We start from the raw sequence: 17,293 nt of genomic DNA on the forward strand, positions 1-17,293 counted from the left end.
GAAAATATGCTATAACTGACTCAAAAGCTACAAGTCAATTGAATAGGCATTTGAAGAACAATTGTCCTGGCTACAGAAAAATGGTGTTGGCAAAACAAAAAAAATTGAACTTCCCTCAAAGCGATTCAGCAGAGCATCCAAATGTCATTGGTCCTATGTTAGTAACTCCTGGTGGAAAGTATGATCATGCAAGACAAAGAGAAGTAACTGCACATTGGTTAATGATGCATGAGCATTCATTCAGCATTGTTGAAGAATTTGGTTTTTCATTGATGATGAAGTGCAATAATACAGCTTATGAGAAGATTGGTAGAAAAACGCTGAAAAGTGATTGTCTCAAAGTATATGAAGCTGAAAAGAAGAAGTTAAAGGCAAGTTTAAAAGATGTGAATAAAATTAGTTTAACTACTGATTTGTGGAAATCACAGAACCAGAAAATTGAGTATATGGTTATCACAGGTCATTACATTGATACAAATTGGATACTGCAAAAACGAGTTCTTAGTTTTGTTCATATTCCTCCACCTTGACGTGGTGTTGATATTGCAGATGCCATTTTCAAATGTCTTATTGAATGGGGTATCGAATCAAAGATTTATTCTATATCTGTAGATAATGCATCCTATAATGACTCATGCTTAAGGACATTGAAGGACATGATTTCAAGGCATAGAAAATTGCTTTGTGGAGAAAAGTTGTTTCATGTGCGATGTTGTGCACACATCTTAAACTTACTTGTTCAAGATGGATTGGGAAATAGCAGGAACAATTGAAAATATACGTGAGAATGTGAAGTTTATCAATCAGTCTGAGGCAAGGTTGCGTACATTCTCCGAGATTGTTCAACAATTGCAACTTCCTGGGAGAAAATTGATTCTTTACTGTCCTACACGATGGAATTCAACTTATCAAATGATATCTACAGCATTGCACTTTAAGGAAGTCTTCCCTCGATTCCAAGATCGTGAGCAAATTATAGATATCTTCCTGACCACGAAGAATGGGATAAAGTTGAAAAAATAGCTGAAGTTCTACAAGTGATCAATTGTGCAACCAATATCATATCTGGAAATGAATATCATACTGCCAACCTTTATCTTGCTGAGGTATTTCGCATTAAATTAATTTTGGATGAAGCTGTTAATAGTGGACCTTTTTTCATCAAGGAAATGGCTGCCAAAATGAAAGTGAAGTTTGATAAATATTGGAGTGAATGTAACCTTCTCATGGCTGTTGCTACTGTTTTAGATCCCATATGCAAATTGACAGGTCTTAAAATGTGCTTTCAGCAGATATATGGGCAAGAAGCTACAAGAAATATGACATTGGTGCATCAAATCTTGACAGAAATGTATCAAGAGTATGTCATTCTATCCAACGAGTAAGAAGGATCAGCTTCACCGAGTGCAAGTGGCGAAAGTAGTATCAACTCTACAATGCAAAGTTCAAACTCCTCACAAACTGGGTGGTCAATAATGATAAATTTTGTAAAGGATGAAGAAGCAGTTCCAGCTTTAAAATCTGAGTTAGAGACTTACTTGGATGAACCAAAATATTTTCAAAGAGAACGTGATGTAACTAGCTTCAGTGCTTTAGAATGGTGGAAGGTAAATCGTGGAAAATATAGGATATTATCTAGAATGGCAGCTGATGTTCTTGCTATTCCAATCTCAACTGTGGCTTCAGAGTCAACTTTTAGTGCTGGTGGAAGGGTAATTGATACATTTCGACCCTCACTAAGTCCGACTACAGTTGAAGCTTTAATTTGTGGAGGAGATTGGCTTCGAGTTTTTTATGGCCTAAGAAACAAGTCTAAGGTTGAAGATAGCTCTATGGAGATTACATTACCAATTTAAGTTGTCAAATAAATATTCAAAACTTGATAGCTGATAACTATAAGATGTAATGTTTTAAGTTTGTTAAATATATGGATGCATTGTTTTTTGTTTTGTTATATTAAAATTATAATTTTTTATATAGAACTATAGATTATGTTCCAGTTATTTGAGCCAGCTCGTGAGCTTTCCATGAGCTGAGCTTGAGCTTAAGAAATAGGCTCGATTGTTAATGAGCCGAGCCGTGAGCCAAGCTCAATTTTTGTGAGCTGAGCTTGAGCTTTGTCTGGCTCGGCTCAGCTCGGCTCACTTCCAGCCCTACTTTCGACTTGCCTATGGCGTGGAAGCCATGATACCAGTAGAAATCAACGTGCAAAGTCCAAGGGTGATCTTCTACGACGAGGTCAGGAACGTACAGGGGCACAAAGAGGAACTTAAACTGCTCCCTGAAATCCGAGAACAAGCCCAGATAAGAGAAGCGACACTAAAGCAAAGGATGACTACAAGGTACAACAAAAAAGTCATTCGAAGAAGCTTCAACCCAGACGACTTAGTTTTGATCAGAAATGACATTGGAGTCAATAAGTCGGGAGATGAAAAGCTAGCTGCCAATTGGAAAGGACCATACAAAATTAATGAGGTCTTAAGCAAAGGCTACTATAAGGTGACCGACTTAAACGGCACCGAGCTACCTAGATCATGGCATGCTTGTAATATGAAAAGGTACTATAGTTAAGAGCGAACTCTATTCCCTGATGTACTCTTTTTCCAACTTCATATTTTTTTCCCAAAGGGTTTTTCTGAAGGGGGGTTTTTAACGAGGCATCAAAATGGAGGCTAAGGGACTGCAAATTATCAACAAACCCTTAGTAGCAATAAAGTACCTTTGCGAATAAATAAATATCTTTTTCCAAATCTCTTTATAAATTCCTTTTATCTTTTTACCCTTTCTATGAAACGCGCCGACTTAAGCTCGACAAAGCGTGAAAATCCCATGAATCGACCTAGATGGTCGTCAGAATAAAACGGCGAGATACAAGTCGGTGTAAAGAGGTTATAAAAGTAGATCATCAAAAACTCAGAAACTAGTCGACTTACAAGTCGGAAAAATCGAGGACGAATGAAATGCATCGCAAAAATAACCTAAGTTACAGAAACTCCATAAATAAAAAATTGAGTATAAGGAACAACCAAAAGAGATAAGAAAATCCATCAAAAATCAAAGGCACAGACTGTCCCAGGTTCCTACGAGTTCAAAAATGACTTAGAACAAGAGACAGCTAAGCCAAGATAAAAAGATTTTCAAGAAAAAGATTTTCTCAAAGGGTTTTTTGCAAGAATAACACAAACAAAAAAGAATGCACGCAACAAAAAGTGTCCTAAACCCTTATCCAAAAAGGGTATTTTAAATATTTTGTTTACGGCCAAAAAAGGCCGAGAAATGTCAAGTCACCATCACCAAAGAGACAAAAATATAAATATTGTTTAAAAAACAGGGGGGCCACAGGCCGGGCCCCATATAGCCATCATAATTTAGTTGGAAGAAGGCAGACCACCACCAGAAGGAGAAGGGCCATCACCACCAGGACCAGGAAGAGGAGTCGGAACATCATCGGAAGGAGTCGGAGCAGGCTGGTCGGGACCTTCAGAAGGAACCTTCGAGGAACTCGGAGCATCACCCCGAGGAGGAGACTCAATTATCCTTTTCCCTCGAGTCTTCAACTCGAAATCCGTTTCAGGTCGGGGAGGGGAGACAATTACGCCATTCACCACGATCTTGTCAGGGTCCAAGGGAGAAAGATCTAAGTCGGGGGCGATAACTCCGACTTGTTCCTTAAAGATCCTCCATGCCTCCTCTGCCCCCTCAGCAATTGAATCCTCCAAATCCTGAAAAGAATCCCGACACCCAAAAAGCTCCTTCTTCAGGTCTAAGTTCTCCGTAAACAGCCTGATATAATTCTGCTCTACCTTCTCCTTAAGGCCCTCCGCCATGGCACACTGGCCCATCAACTTCTTCTCCCTCTCTCGAATCCGATCCTTCTCCTCTTTCAACTTGGTAACCTCCTCCTTCAACTTCTTTTCCTCATCCTAGTATAGAGAAATTCTCCCCTCAAGCTCCTCAACCTTTAGGACTGAACCCAAAGAACTAAGGAGAGTATGTTAAAAAATATCCAGGAGTCTCGTACACACCCCAGCCGCCCGGATGCTCCCTTGAACTATCACATTCAGATGGTTCCGAACCATAGCATCATCCATATTAATGGATGAATGAGGAAAAATATAGTTTCGGACAAATTGGAGACCATCGAATGTAGCCCCGGAAGAAGAGCCAGAAGTCTTTCGCTTCTTCTTTTCGGGTTCAAGAGAAGATCGGGGTGGAGGAGGAGAAGGAAGAGAAGAAGTAGAGGAAGAGGATACCACAAGGGGACGAGAGAAAGTCCCCAAATTATGAGGAGGATGAGGAGGAAGATTGCCAGTGGTCCTCACCCGAGATCTCTTTTTGGCATCTTGAACTTTTTTATAAGAGGAGGCAGAAGCTTTCTTCACCATTTCTGAAAAAGGAAAAGACAGGAAAACCAAGTTACAAGGAAGTCAGAGCAAAATCAAGCAAATCGGAACCAAATCAGAAGAAACCATATCTACCTAGTTGAGTCTGAATAAAGGTCGGAGACCCCTGGAGGAATTTTTTCGTATCAAGATAAGGGGCTCTCCCCCAAACTTCTCGGAGGAACCCCACAACAGCCTCTTCAACCTCATCTAAATCATCCAAACTATACTTCTCCACAGGAGAAGCCTCTGACCAGTATAAAGGGAAACGGGAAATAAAGTTTTCATCCAGAAAAAAGGGGTGGTGACCATCTACAACTTAAACTTTAAAAAAGAATTTTTTTAAGTCATGAAAGGATTCATCAAAAATATTGAAAACTCTCCGACCTTGAATAGCGCGGAAAGATACCCACTGTTGTTTATTATTTTGCCCACTAAAGGGCTTGGTCATATGAAAAAGATAAAAGAAAATCCTCAAAGAGGTCGAAAAATCTAAGGCCTGACTGATAAGTTGGTAAACCTTCAAAAAATTCCAAGAGTTGGGATGAAGTTGAATATGAGCAACACGGCAATGGTACAGAACAGAAATCTCGAAGACAGAAAAAGGCAAGAACACTCCCAGTCGAGTAAAAAGACTCTCATACATGAAAAAGAAATGAGGGTCCTCCTCAGAAGCCCTCCCAAAACAAATCTGGTCTTCCAGACCCGGGGCAATCAGCTCATATTTCGGCTCGTCCTCATCAAAAGCACAAATCCTATGATGCGTGCGAAGATCAGTGATATAGTCAGTATCTACCAAAGGTTCTTCTCCAAGAACCATAACATCCACCCACTAAGCGAGGAACTCTAGAGAAGACATTTCTCCCTATATAAAAGAGGATAACGAAACCTACAAAGGAAAAAGAAAAAAAAAGGATAAAAAACAAGGTCTCTAAGGGGCCTGGGGTCAGATCCTCAACGAAACAGAGTCACTAAGCCTATAGTCAACACTCCTCTCAAAGGAAAAGCATGCAAACAAAAGCATTTGTAAAACAGAGAGAACAGAGAAAAGAACTAACCTTTGCTTGAAAAAGGGGGGAAGCGGTAGTGGCTCGGAGAAAGGAGGAGTCCCTTCGAACATAGGTCTCTTTTGGATAGAGAATGCAAATACAACAGTTTTCAGAAACGAAACAAAGAAAGAGAGGAAAAATATTTATAAATACATTAGGGGCATAATAGTAAAAACGGAGCCAGTCATTAATGAGATGCGCCGTTACCAATGTAACCGCTCCCCATGTGTAAATACAAAAATCCCTAACAGACGCGACGTTTGATTAGACACGACTGTTGGGGAACTTTGAAACACATCGGTTCCGAAAAATCACGTCGGTTCCTCAACAGGTCGGTTATAAGCCCAAGTCAAAATACTCGAGCCCAACTCTTAAAAAGAAATTGTACTCGAGTAAGGGCACTGTTCATACCCTGGCCCAATGCTAAAGGCCCATGTCCCAACGAGAGGCCCAATCCAAATGATTGACCCTCCCTCTACACCGACCTTCCCTCAAGAAGTCGGTTCTTATCACGACCTACTATAAGGAAGTCGGGAGTACAGATTAACTGGCAGATAACACCTATTCGAATAGGTAACTGCCCCTAGAATCTCTCAACCCACTTCCAGGAGCCATATCCCAATTTTCCTAAGATAAAGGGACAGTTAATCCTCTTTAAAAGAAGGATCTACTCCAACAGTGGTTATTGGTTCACCACTATAAATACACTGACATCCCTCAGGTATCTCGAAGTCCCAATACTCTCTAGACATGCTTACACCTTGCTAACTTAAGCATCGGAGTGTCTTTGCAGGTACCATCCCCCATTCTCTCGTGCACATAAGTCGGACGGAGGCCCCCTAGGCGTAAACCTGCTCGGAGGTTTCCTTCCTCAGACGATTGGGCCAACCAGCGAGTCCAGCCCATTAATCTCCGGTTACCCAACGTAACAAATACAATTAGAAAATATCATGTTATATATTTTAATTGTCAAATTTGTAATTAGTCATTGATAATAATATATATTGATAATGATATATAAGAGAGATAGATTAAGTGAAGGAACGAGAGAAATAAAAAAAAAAAAAGAGAAGAAAGAAGGAAGAATTCTTCTTTAATTTTAGAGAAAAGAAGAAAAAAATTTGATTTCAATTATAATAAAAAGTGATATATAATGCATATTAATAATAAAATTAGTAATATATAATAAAATATATAATAAAATATAGATTTTTTAAAATATTAGATAAATTAATTTTAAATAAAATAAAAAACATACTAATTCTTAATATTTTAAGCAAACTAATTATGTGTAAGCAAAAATATGTAGTTACTTTATATTTTTGTTTCCAATATTTGTGTTTTTAAAGGGAGAGACAATTTTTTTTTAAACAAAATTATTATGTATACACTAATATCAATCATTAAAATCGAACAATGTATTAGATAAATTTTGATAATTTTTTTAAAAATTCAATCCAATAATATTGTGGAGTTATTTGGAGGTTCAAAGGTACACTCTAGACTCTACCGTTTAGATCAATGTTAAATTTGAAGTCCACCCATAACCCATTATCTTCTTGATGAACGTAAAGAGTATGCGGGAGGGGTGTTCAAATTCAAACCGATCCAAATTAAACCGTTCATTCAATTTAATTCAAACTGAAAATCGATTAAAACCACATTCATTCGGATTTGATTGGATTCTATTTTTTGCAAATCGCTGGATTGGATCGGATTTCGGATCTAATTTTCATAACCGATCCAATCAAATTCAAACCGCACAATGTACTATAATATTATTATTTTATTATTATATTTACAATTATACTTATAACATGTTCAATTTTTTATACATTTTTATATTATTTATGTATTATTATTATTTAATAAATATTTTATGTTCAAAATGTTATTTATTTATTTATTTTAACTAATCTATAATTTTATTTCTATTGTTATGTTATTGTTGGCTTTTTAAGATATTGTTAAGACTTGTTATGTCATTGTTGATTATTTAAAATTTGATTATTTAAAATTTGATGTTGAGACTTGTTATATATATTTAATTTTTTTAATTTATAAAACTGCAAATCTAATCCAATCCAAACCGCTTGAAATTGGATCGGATCGGATCGGATTTTTTAAAAATAGCATTCAATTCAAATCGCACTACAAGTAAAATTAGTGTGCGAATCGGATGAATTTTTGAATCAAAACCGATCCAAACCGCACCGCAAACACCCCTAGTATGTGGTGCTCTTCAAATTTAATAGACTCGTAAAGTGGTAGAAAATACAACGTTCCTTCAAAGAAAGAAAAAACTATACAAAATTGGGCTCTTATATTGATGAACGGGGATGGTTATTTCCAAAGATGATTTGTTCATATCATCAAAATGTGGCTCTAATTATATAGCAAAGAAAGGAGTTCGATATCTCTATGATAAGTTTAAAATTGAAAATATCATTAGACACAGGATTCTTGTGTATTATTCAACAAATTCTTGGAATTATTAAAGAGGGGAAAGGGAAGAGAAGATGATTTGGAAAGTTGACAGTCCACTAAAATTCATGAAGCTTCACTAAATAGAGTAGACAGTGGTGCTGCTTTATCTTTTTTGGCAATCCAAATCATGCTACTTTCACTATCTATTTTAAATTTATAATAAGATAACAACTAAATAATTTAACAAATAATTACATATTCTTGTGTTTGTATCTGGGTAATTATCCTCAAGCTTCAAGGATTTAAGCAATTTTTGTTGCATTCGGTATTATATTGTGGAAATTACATTTTTTTAAATAATAGTAATATAAAAATATTGAGAAATTCTCCACATACAAACGTTTTTTTATACAAGTCTTTACAAGTGCACCTTCTTCTTCTTCTTGCGCACGTTCTTCTTCTTCTTCCTCTTCTTCTTTTTCTTTTCTTTCGTTTCTTGCCTTCTCTTTCTCCTTCTTCAACCATTACTGCACGTTTTCATTGCACATTTTTCTTCTTCTTACTGCATGTTCTTCTTCCTCTTATTCTTCTTTTTCTTTTCTTTCGTTTCTTGCCTTCTCTTTCTCCTTCTTCAACCATTACTGCACGTTTTCATTGCACATTTTTCTTCTTCTTACTGCATGTTCTTCTTCTTCTTCTTCTTCATTTACGTGCTTTTCTCTTTATTTTCTTTCTTTGCTATTCTCGATTTCCATTGTTTTTTGACATCAAGCTTTGAAATCGTTTTTGAAAAAGAAGAAGCAGCAGAAGATGAGGATGAGAAAGAGAAAGAGTTCTGAATTATGCTTAAGGTGTACTTCAACGAATTTTGGGTGTATTTCTGTAATCCTTTGGGTGTATTTCTATAATCGTTTGGGTGAATTCCTGTAACCGTTTGGGTGTATTTCTGTAATCCTTTGGGTGTATTTCTATATTCGTTTGAGTGTATTTCTGTAATCGTTTAGGTGTATTTCTGAAGTTCCATTATCTTCAAATTTTGCAAGAAACTCGTTTTCATGGAGGAAGAAGAAGAGTCGTTTATAATGCATGGTGAGTAGTGCGCTTTGGAAACAGGAAGTGGTTGAATAACGTGCGTTTATTTACTCTTGAACGTGGGAGTATAATACGTGTTTTTTGTTAGGCTTGTGTCAACTTGTAAGATTTGTAAGCCAAAAAGACTTGTATGTGTAGCAGGCCTCAGAAAATGTCTTTTGTATATATTATGTTTTTTAAAAAAATATTAATAATAATAAGTAACGAAAACAAAGTGGACACAAAAAATTGAAAGTAAAAGCAGAGTGCTTTTTCCCTTTAATTCTCTTTAATCCTTTACCAATTAGCGTATAGAGTGTAGTATCTCCATTAGCACCATGAAAGTGTGGCTTGTTTCTACTTTAATTTAATATGTCCTCTCATTTTCACATAACTTCATTAAGAAGCAACTGAATCTGATAAATCCCTCACATATTTTTGTTCTTTCTAGCACACTGAATAAAGATGTATGTGACTAGACCTTTGTCTATGTACAGAAGATCACCAAGTACTCTTGAAGTGGCAACACCAGATGCTCCATATTCCGGTTATTTAGTGATCACCGACGAGGAAGCGGAGGCGGAGGACGCCTGTTGTTGGCGGCTATGCCGGCGGAAGAATGTTAAGAGACTGCCCTTCCCTCAGGACAAGATCTTCAGAGTGAGTCACTCATCAGAGTATCAGCAAACTTCAGACACTAAGGTTTGGTTTGTGCCTGTGCCTAATCACCCTCTTTCTTCCAACCGTTACTATATCATTAGAGCTAGAGGAAGATACAAAGGGTACGTTTTATCATCTTCTTTTCTTCAATCTTCATATGAACCCTTAATAAATCTCATGCTTATAGTTATACCTATATATATAGGGTCTTTCTATCTAGTATCTCTAATTTGGCTACATATGTTTAAAAAATGAAATCATTTGTACAGAAAATTTAAGGACTTTAAGGTAGCGTTTGGTGGAGAGACAGAAACGGAAAGACTGAGACTGAGAGACTGAGACCAAGAGACAGAGATTGAAATAAATCTCAGTATTCTGTTTGGTGTAAAGTGGGAGATAGAAATTGAAACAAGAATGAAACTCTAATTTAAATTTTACAACGAGTAAAATTGAAATTAATTAATTGAAATGAAGATATTTTAGGTATAAAATGTTATTAAAGTTTAAGTCTCCATCTCTAAAAATTTTAGTCCTCTGTGTCCATACGTTTTGGAGGTACTGAAATACTGAAATTTTAGGGATAGAAACAGAAATTTTAGTACCAACCTCTGAACCAATAAAGATGATACTGAGTCTCAGTCTCTCAGTCTCTTTCTCAGTACCTCAAAACAAACACTACCTAAGTTTATAAGAAAATGTTCAGTTATAATTTTATATAATTTTATACAATGGTAAAAATTTAGGTGCAGTCAACTTCACATAAAATTAATAGTTAAGAATTGTTAAATGATTTGACTGATTTGATTAAATTTTTATCTAACGGCCGGAAAATCGACTGCGCTCGAATTTCCACCTTTTTTAAATTATTTGTTCAGCCGAAACTTATAAGAAGAAACAATTATATATCTAAGATGGTTGTAATATATGGTTGAATTTTATTGTGATAATGCTGGGAAAATGTTATGATATTGTAGGAAAGCTTGTAAATGCTCAAGAGAGGGTGACATTATCCGTTGCTGCTTCAGTGATCTCTTGAATGACCAAAAACCAAAGCCTTTCAACTTAAAAGACTTGTATCAAATCTTCAAGATTCATAATCACCACACCGGCGGATTCTTTGCTAAGTCGATCACGCCGGACGGCATACCTCCCACATTCCTAAGAAAGAAAGGTTGGAGACTCCGAATCTCCGGCTCATACCGATCTTGCAGGCTAAGCGAAGCGCTAGGCGTCGACGCTCCCCTCAGAGAACAGCTTCCTGATTTTAACTTTACAGTTTCAAGAAAACGCTCGCCTCCGGTGATAGTTGGAAAATGGTACTGTCCATTTATATTTGTAAGAGAAGGGAAGAGGGTGAAGAAACAAATGAACAAGTCCTTGTTTTATGTGATGACGTTGGAGCAAAAATGGGAAGAGATTTACTCTTGTGGAAGTGATGAAATAAGTGAAGAGGGTAATGTGGTAATTGTGAATGCATATGTGGAAAGAGAGGTTGCTTTAGTTTCAGGAATGGAAGCCACAAAGCATTCAAGAAGTGATTGTAACAGCATGTTTTGGTTTAGAGCGGTTAATCCATATAATAGGAGAAGGGTGAGTGTGGGGTTGAGTTCAGCAATAATTGAGAACATGAGGTGGGTTCAAGAGGCTGGAGGGTGGGTTAATGGGAATGGGAGAGAGAGGGTTGTGAGAGTGAGAGAAGAAGTGAAGAGTGAAAGTGATGAATGGCAAAGGTTTGCTTGTTATGTTTTGGTGGAGAGTTTTTGTCTTAGGACATTAGAAGGGAGGTTAGTCATTAGATATGATTTTAGGCATACACATAAGATCAAATATAAATGGGAATAAACCAACTTAGGCTTAGGCTGGTCGAATCTTCAGCTTACTCATCCATTTAACTAAATATTAGAATTTCAAATTCTGTATAATATACAGCAACCCATTAATCAATGACAAACTTTTAAATGGATTTCAAATTCATGACAAATTACTCCTTAATCTATCGAATTAAAAATAATATTAGATAACAAAAAAATATAAATAGAAATAAGAATGGCCAAAACAATGTTATGTTGTACCCCAATAAAAAAAAACTAAAGATTTTAAATGTATCTTTAATTNNNNTATAACACATTTACATATTAACTCCATATAAACTATCATCTTTTTGAAAAACATGTTTTTATTTGAATAACTATTATTTTTTATTGTTATAAGAATGTTTTTAATAAAGGATTTAAGTGAGGAGATATGTCCCAATCTAAATAAATTACCTAAAACATCCAAACAAGTTCATAACTCTTAAGTGTAGAATAAAATAGAGTGATATTATACATTTAAGTTTTTTTGGTAACTAAATTTAATTAAATTGATTTAAGTCTAACAAAAACCAACTTTATTATTAGCGCGTGTGAACACACTATCTTTTTATATTCTGCGCTTCTTTTTTGCATTCTTCTTCTTTTTCTTTATGTTCTTTCTTCTTCTTTTTTATTCTTTTATTATTTTGCTATTGCTGCATTTGTTTTGTTTTCCTCCTCCTTTTCTTGGTGATTTTTGCAGCATTATGTATGTCTTTTTTTTCTTTATTTGATTTTTTTTTATTCTTGTTATGATAGTAAAACAAAAGAATTATGAGAAGTTGAAAAAAAAAAAGATGATAGTGATAACGAAGAAGAAGGGGAGGATGATTTTGAGTTATGCATAATTTATTAAAAAATAACACTGAAATTTTTTTGCCATGACACAGAAGTTTCTTAATTTTAACACCGAAATATCTTATCTGTGACACTAAGAGGGTGAAATAAAAATGATAAGAATGTGAAAGAAGAAGAGGCGGAGAAAGAGGAGAAGGAAAAGTTTTGAAATATTATTTAGTTGAATGAATGTATGTTTACACTTATGTGAGGTCTAGGATGTATAGGAAAATTTTTTCTACACATGTATGCTATTGCTGTCAGCTTAAGATTTTGACAAATGTCTAAATAAAAGTTAGTTGAAGACAAATATTGCAAAAGGAGCTGACATAAAGAATATTTTGTCTACTACTGGCACGTGATCACTTATGCTAAATTATGTTAATTAGTTTAGTTTAGCGTGAGTAATTAATTTAGAAGATATTGGGCTAGGGGTGTTTGGAATTTTTGATTGTCAGTGTGATTGGTTTTTGCCATAGTGGGAATTGAATTGAAATGGAGGGAGCATATTGAATTGGAATGGAAGCAGCATATATAAGGAGCTATAGCGGCAGATTGGGAAAGGAAAGAAATGAGAGATCTTCCAACCCCGGGTCAGCTCATAGGTTGGGGATTTGGTTTTCTGTGGTCTGGGCTTGTTTGTTGGCCTGGACCCTAACAAAAAAAAAACACGGTAACATTGGTAAAAAAAAATAATGTGACATTATGAGATAAGGGAATGTTACGTGGGTTTGGTTTAGGATTTTGTTGCAGGTTTTGAATGTTGGTGCAAGTGGTTTCACCATCCGCCCAGATCGGAGTGGAATTGGGGGATATCAGCATTGTCGTTGTAGAGGGTTGGGAGAAGGAGACCGGTTTTTTCAGCTGCTGTCCATCTCGTATGCGGCGGAGGAATGGAGGTATGTGTTTCTTGTGAACTCTGTTTGTTCTTTGTGTGCATCGATTTCCATTATGTATCGGCGGAAGGAGAAATATTTTGAAGTTATAAAGTTTTAGAAAAGTTAAAAGATTTAATTTAAAGGATGCATACTGTTAATTTGTGTTGTGTCTTTATTTTTCAGTTTATTTTGAAAATGACGAAAGAGAGGGTTCGTCATTCCCCTCTTCCTCTAGTGTTAAAGCATGTGTTATTTGTGGGTGTATATTGCAAAATTTGTTTTTTTTATACATTCCAAAATAATAGCATGCCATGTCCGAAGATTTACACATAATAACACCATATATATTTGAATGTATCCATATATTATTTGGTTGTGTCATATATTTAACTAATTAAAGCACTTATGTTTCTAATCTGTACATAATGATTAGACTTTGGAAGGATAATTGGTTTTTTATTTGGAACGTATAAAATATGAATGATTAAATTAAATATTCATTAGGAAACTCTTTTATTGTTAATGGATGTGAGGTTTGTATGTGTATCTTGCATAATTGGTTGTCTCATAATATACATATAACATTTAAATAATTAAACCATTTATATTTTTAATCTGGACAAAATAATCAGACTATCAAAGCAGGATTGCTTTTTTATCTGGAGCTTTTAAAATATGAATGATTAAATTAAAATGATGTGCGGCTGAAGGGGTTGGATAATGTTCTGTTGAGTAAGGGGTGGTTTGCTAACAAATGTTGTGGCACGGTTAGTTGAATTTTTCTGTTTGTGAAGTAGCATGCTTGTGTGGTTTCCACTTAAGAATAATGTCAGCATGAGTGTATAGCAGATTGCCAAGACTTTGCAATTGGTTTTTATGTTCTTGCAATTGATTTTAATCAGATGGAATTCACAAAAGAAAATAAGGTTTGCGACACGATGGAAGGAAGGAAGTAAAAGGGATGAGGGGTGTAAGTCTGATGAGGAATTGGATGATGCATGCGGCGGTGACGGCACGAATGTAGTATCGGATGAGTATGTATCCGATTATGCTGATGTGTTCGGGTTGTCAGAACAGGATATAATGAGAAAGGTCTTTCGAAGTGAGGAAAGAGCGTATGATTTTTACAGTAAATTTGGCAGATGTCATGGATTTGGCGTGCGCAAGGGGGATTATGGAAAGGATGAAGAAGGAAATTTGATAAGGAGAAGGTTTTTTTGTAATAGGGCTGGACTGAGAGATGAGAAACACTTGAACAGATTGGATAGAAAAAGGGGATACCGTCCTGAAACAAGGACTAATTGAATGGCAAAGCTGTCGATTTATCTGGATAGGGAAAACTCAGCATGGAAGGTCTGCAAAGTAATCTTGGATCACAATCATGAACTGACACCTCGAGGGATGATGCACATGATTCCGAAATTCCATCGTATATCGGATGCTGCAAAGGCAAACATAGATGGCATGCGTGGGTATGGTGTTTCGACATCAAAGATTTTGGGTTACATGGCTGGGGTTGCTGGATGGTACTCTTTGTTGGGCTTTACAAAAAATGATGCATACAACTACATTGATCACATGAGGTGGGCCAAGGTTGTTAATGGTGACTCAAATGCCGCTATTGTATATCTAGAGGGAAAGGCAGCGGCGGATCCAATGTCAATGGCTAGGTATAATGTTACAAAGGATGGAATGTTGGCGAACATGTTCTGGGCTGACGGACCTTGCAGAGTAGACTATCAGTATTTTAGGGATGTGGTCGCCTTTGACTCAACATACAAGAAGAATAAGTACCAGCGCCCGTTAGTGATATTCTCTGGGTCAAACAATCATAAGCAAACCACGATATTCGGATTTGGATTGGTGCTAGACGAAACAATGTATAGTTATACGTGGATGTTGGAGAATTTGTCAGAGGTGATGTGTAATAAGCACCCTTCTGTTGTGGTAACTGATGGCGATGATGCGATGATTGCGACAGTTAAAAAAGTGTTTCCAGAAGCTACTCAGCGGTTGTGTGCATGGCACTTACAGAAGAATATAATCTCGAATGGAGGCGAGTAGATGTTTCGTGAGATGTTCTATAAATGGCTTTATGCTGACATGAAGGTAGATGACTTCGAGGTTGAATGGGAAGAAGCTTTTGAGGAATTTGGTCTACACGAAAAATGTTGGGCAAACCAGATGTACGAGAAAAGGCACATGTGGTGTAATGCGTACCTTCGTGGCAAGTTTTGTACTGGATATCGCACAACGTCTAGGTGTGAAGGAATAAATTCTCACATAAAGGGATTTTGAACTCAAGACATAGTATTTTGGAATTGGTGCAAAAGGAATGGGAAGGCCCAAGGAAATACCAACCCACATCATAAAGTGACCTCTTATGCTAGTGAATCGTAAATACAAAATTTTTTTTGGCTATATTCCACAAATCTTACCAGGGAAGCCATCCCTGATATGATGAAGCTTCAGAGGGCACGCTTTGATATCCGCACCCATGATAGGACAGCAACATGGCAGACTTGACCCTACAAAAATGCAGTGCTAATTAGGTAGCCGTTGAAAATGACCAACCATTTCTATCACAAGTATTACATTTATCATAAGTTAATGCCTAAAATTAATTATTAAACTGTACATGAATGAAAATTGATTCGGAAGTCGGAACATAAACGTTACTGAAATAAAATCTGTTAAAAAGATTGTATCCTCCACCGTTTAAATATTAAAGGCGGTCCATGCCTACCTAAAAAAGATACACCACTTTAGATTACTCAATGCATATCAGTGATAATCATTCATCCACTTCATCATATAAATCAATGACAAAATCAGGACACCAGTACTATTGGTACCGGTAACCATTTTATCGTTAACAAAGATGTGCATTCACGATGCCGTGGCAAATATTAAAGCTTCGATGACACCTTAATTGCAATAAATCGTTCAATTTTTTAAACCTTTATCTTAATAAGCCATTTAAATTTAATCTTGTACATGATGCATATAAGTACACTATGGTTATGGGACTACATCATTCACATAAGACACACCACATTGTAATTTAAATCGGAAAATTTGTTAAGGCAATGACAATCATAATTACACGGTTTATGAACCATAATCCATACTGGGCATATAAACTGAGATTTCTTCCCACCACTTCTTCTAACTTGTGACTGCCGTAAACTACAAACACCATCCTACATCCTACACACAAAACAAAGCACAAAATTCATATACAACAAAGCACCGAAACACCACATACCTTCCTAAGCAAACCACGCATTAATTACCCTCACCCTTAATCAGCCAACATTTCCTCAATCATTTTGACCTGGTGCCTCAGTTTAGCGTTCTCCTCCTCAAGCATCCGAATTCGCTCAAACATCGACTGTGGCATCTCATCCTTCATCTGTTGTTTCATACGACCGAGCACTCGATAATTATAGTCACAAATGCTCTTTCCACTAGCGTCGACCAATTTCTCCAGCATGGCGAAAGAAACTTCTTGCCTAGCCACCTTTTCCTCTTCAGACTCTGGGCCATATGCCACAAGTTTTAATCCTCTTGCATTGCTTGGAAGGAAAACAATGAATCGAAACATCACACACCCCGCTGATGACTTGCTGTCTTGAGGCACGAAGATTGGAGCTCCAATTGCAAGAGTCGAACAAGCTCGCATGAGCATTAGTTCAAAGTCCTCCATATACAAAAATCCAGGATCCTGGGTCTCCGAGACCACTTCTCCACCTACGAAGAAAAGGTTCCAGTTGAAATTGCACAACGGCCAACAAAAACATTATAACTGTTATGTAAAGAAGAAAAAAAGCACCTGACAATGCGGATGTGCCGCGAGTACCACCACCAATGAAAACACTGCTAGGAGTATGGCCTAAGTATTGCACTTTTTGAAAAGAAGGGCTTGCATATACAAAAGCCTGAGGTAGATGTTGGGAACACCCACCACCTCCAAACGCATCCCCTCCACCTCCATAGAAGCAACCTCCACGGCGCATATATTCTTCCCCGAATCCCTTCCCCCCACCCTTGTTTTCCTTTTTTTTCCCTTTTTTTAATTTTATATTTTTTTACTTAGGAGTAATTTGGTAATAAAAATAAAAAATTTCGTAAAA

General features: G+C 36.5%; 2 protein-coding genes across 2 annotated transcripts; both read left to right on the forward strand.

Annotated features, from left to right (window-relative positions):
- On the forward strand, positions 9,263-11,497 carry LOC107624383. Its single transcript, XM_016326882.2, has 2 exons — positions 9,263-9,711; positions 10,564-11,497. The coding sequence occupies exons 1-2, from the start codon at positions 9,395-9,397 to the stop codon at positions 11,429-11,431; spliced, it is 1,185 nt and encodes a 394-aa protein (XP_016182368.1). The 5' UTR covers positions 9,263-9,394; the 3' UTR covers positions 11,432-11,497.
- LOC107621303 (protein FAR1-RELATED SEQUENCE 5-like) lies at positions 12,246-15,626 on the forward strand. The gene is made up of 2 exons (XM_016323334.2): positions 12,246-13,178; positions 14,060-15,626. The coding sequence occupies exon 2, from the start codon at positions 14,463-14,465 to the stop codon at positions 15,219-15,221; it is 759 nt and encodes a 252-aa protein (XP_016178820.1). The 5' UTR covers positions 12,246-13,178; positions 14,060-14,462; the 3' UTR covers positions 15,222-15,626.

This window comes from Arachis ipaensis, chromosome B10, assembly GCF_000816755.2.
Source record: "Arachis ipaensis cultivar K30076 chromosome B10, Araip1.1, whole genome shotgun sequence".
NCBI lineage: Eukaryota > Viridiplantae > Streptophyta > Magnoliopsida > Fabales > Fabaceae > Arachis > Arachis ipaensis.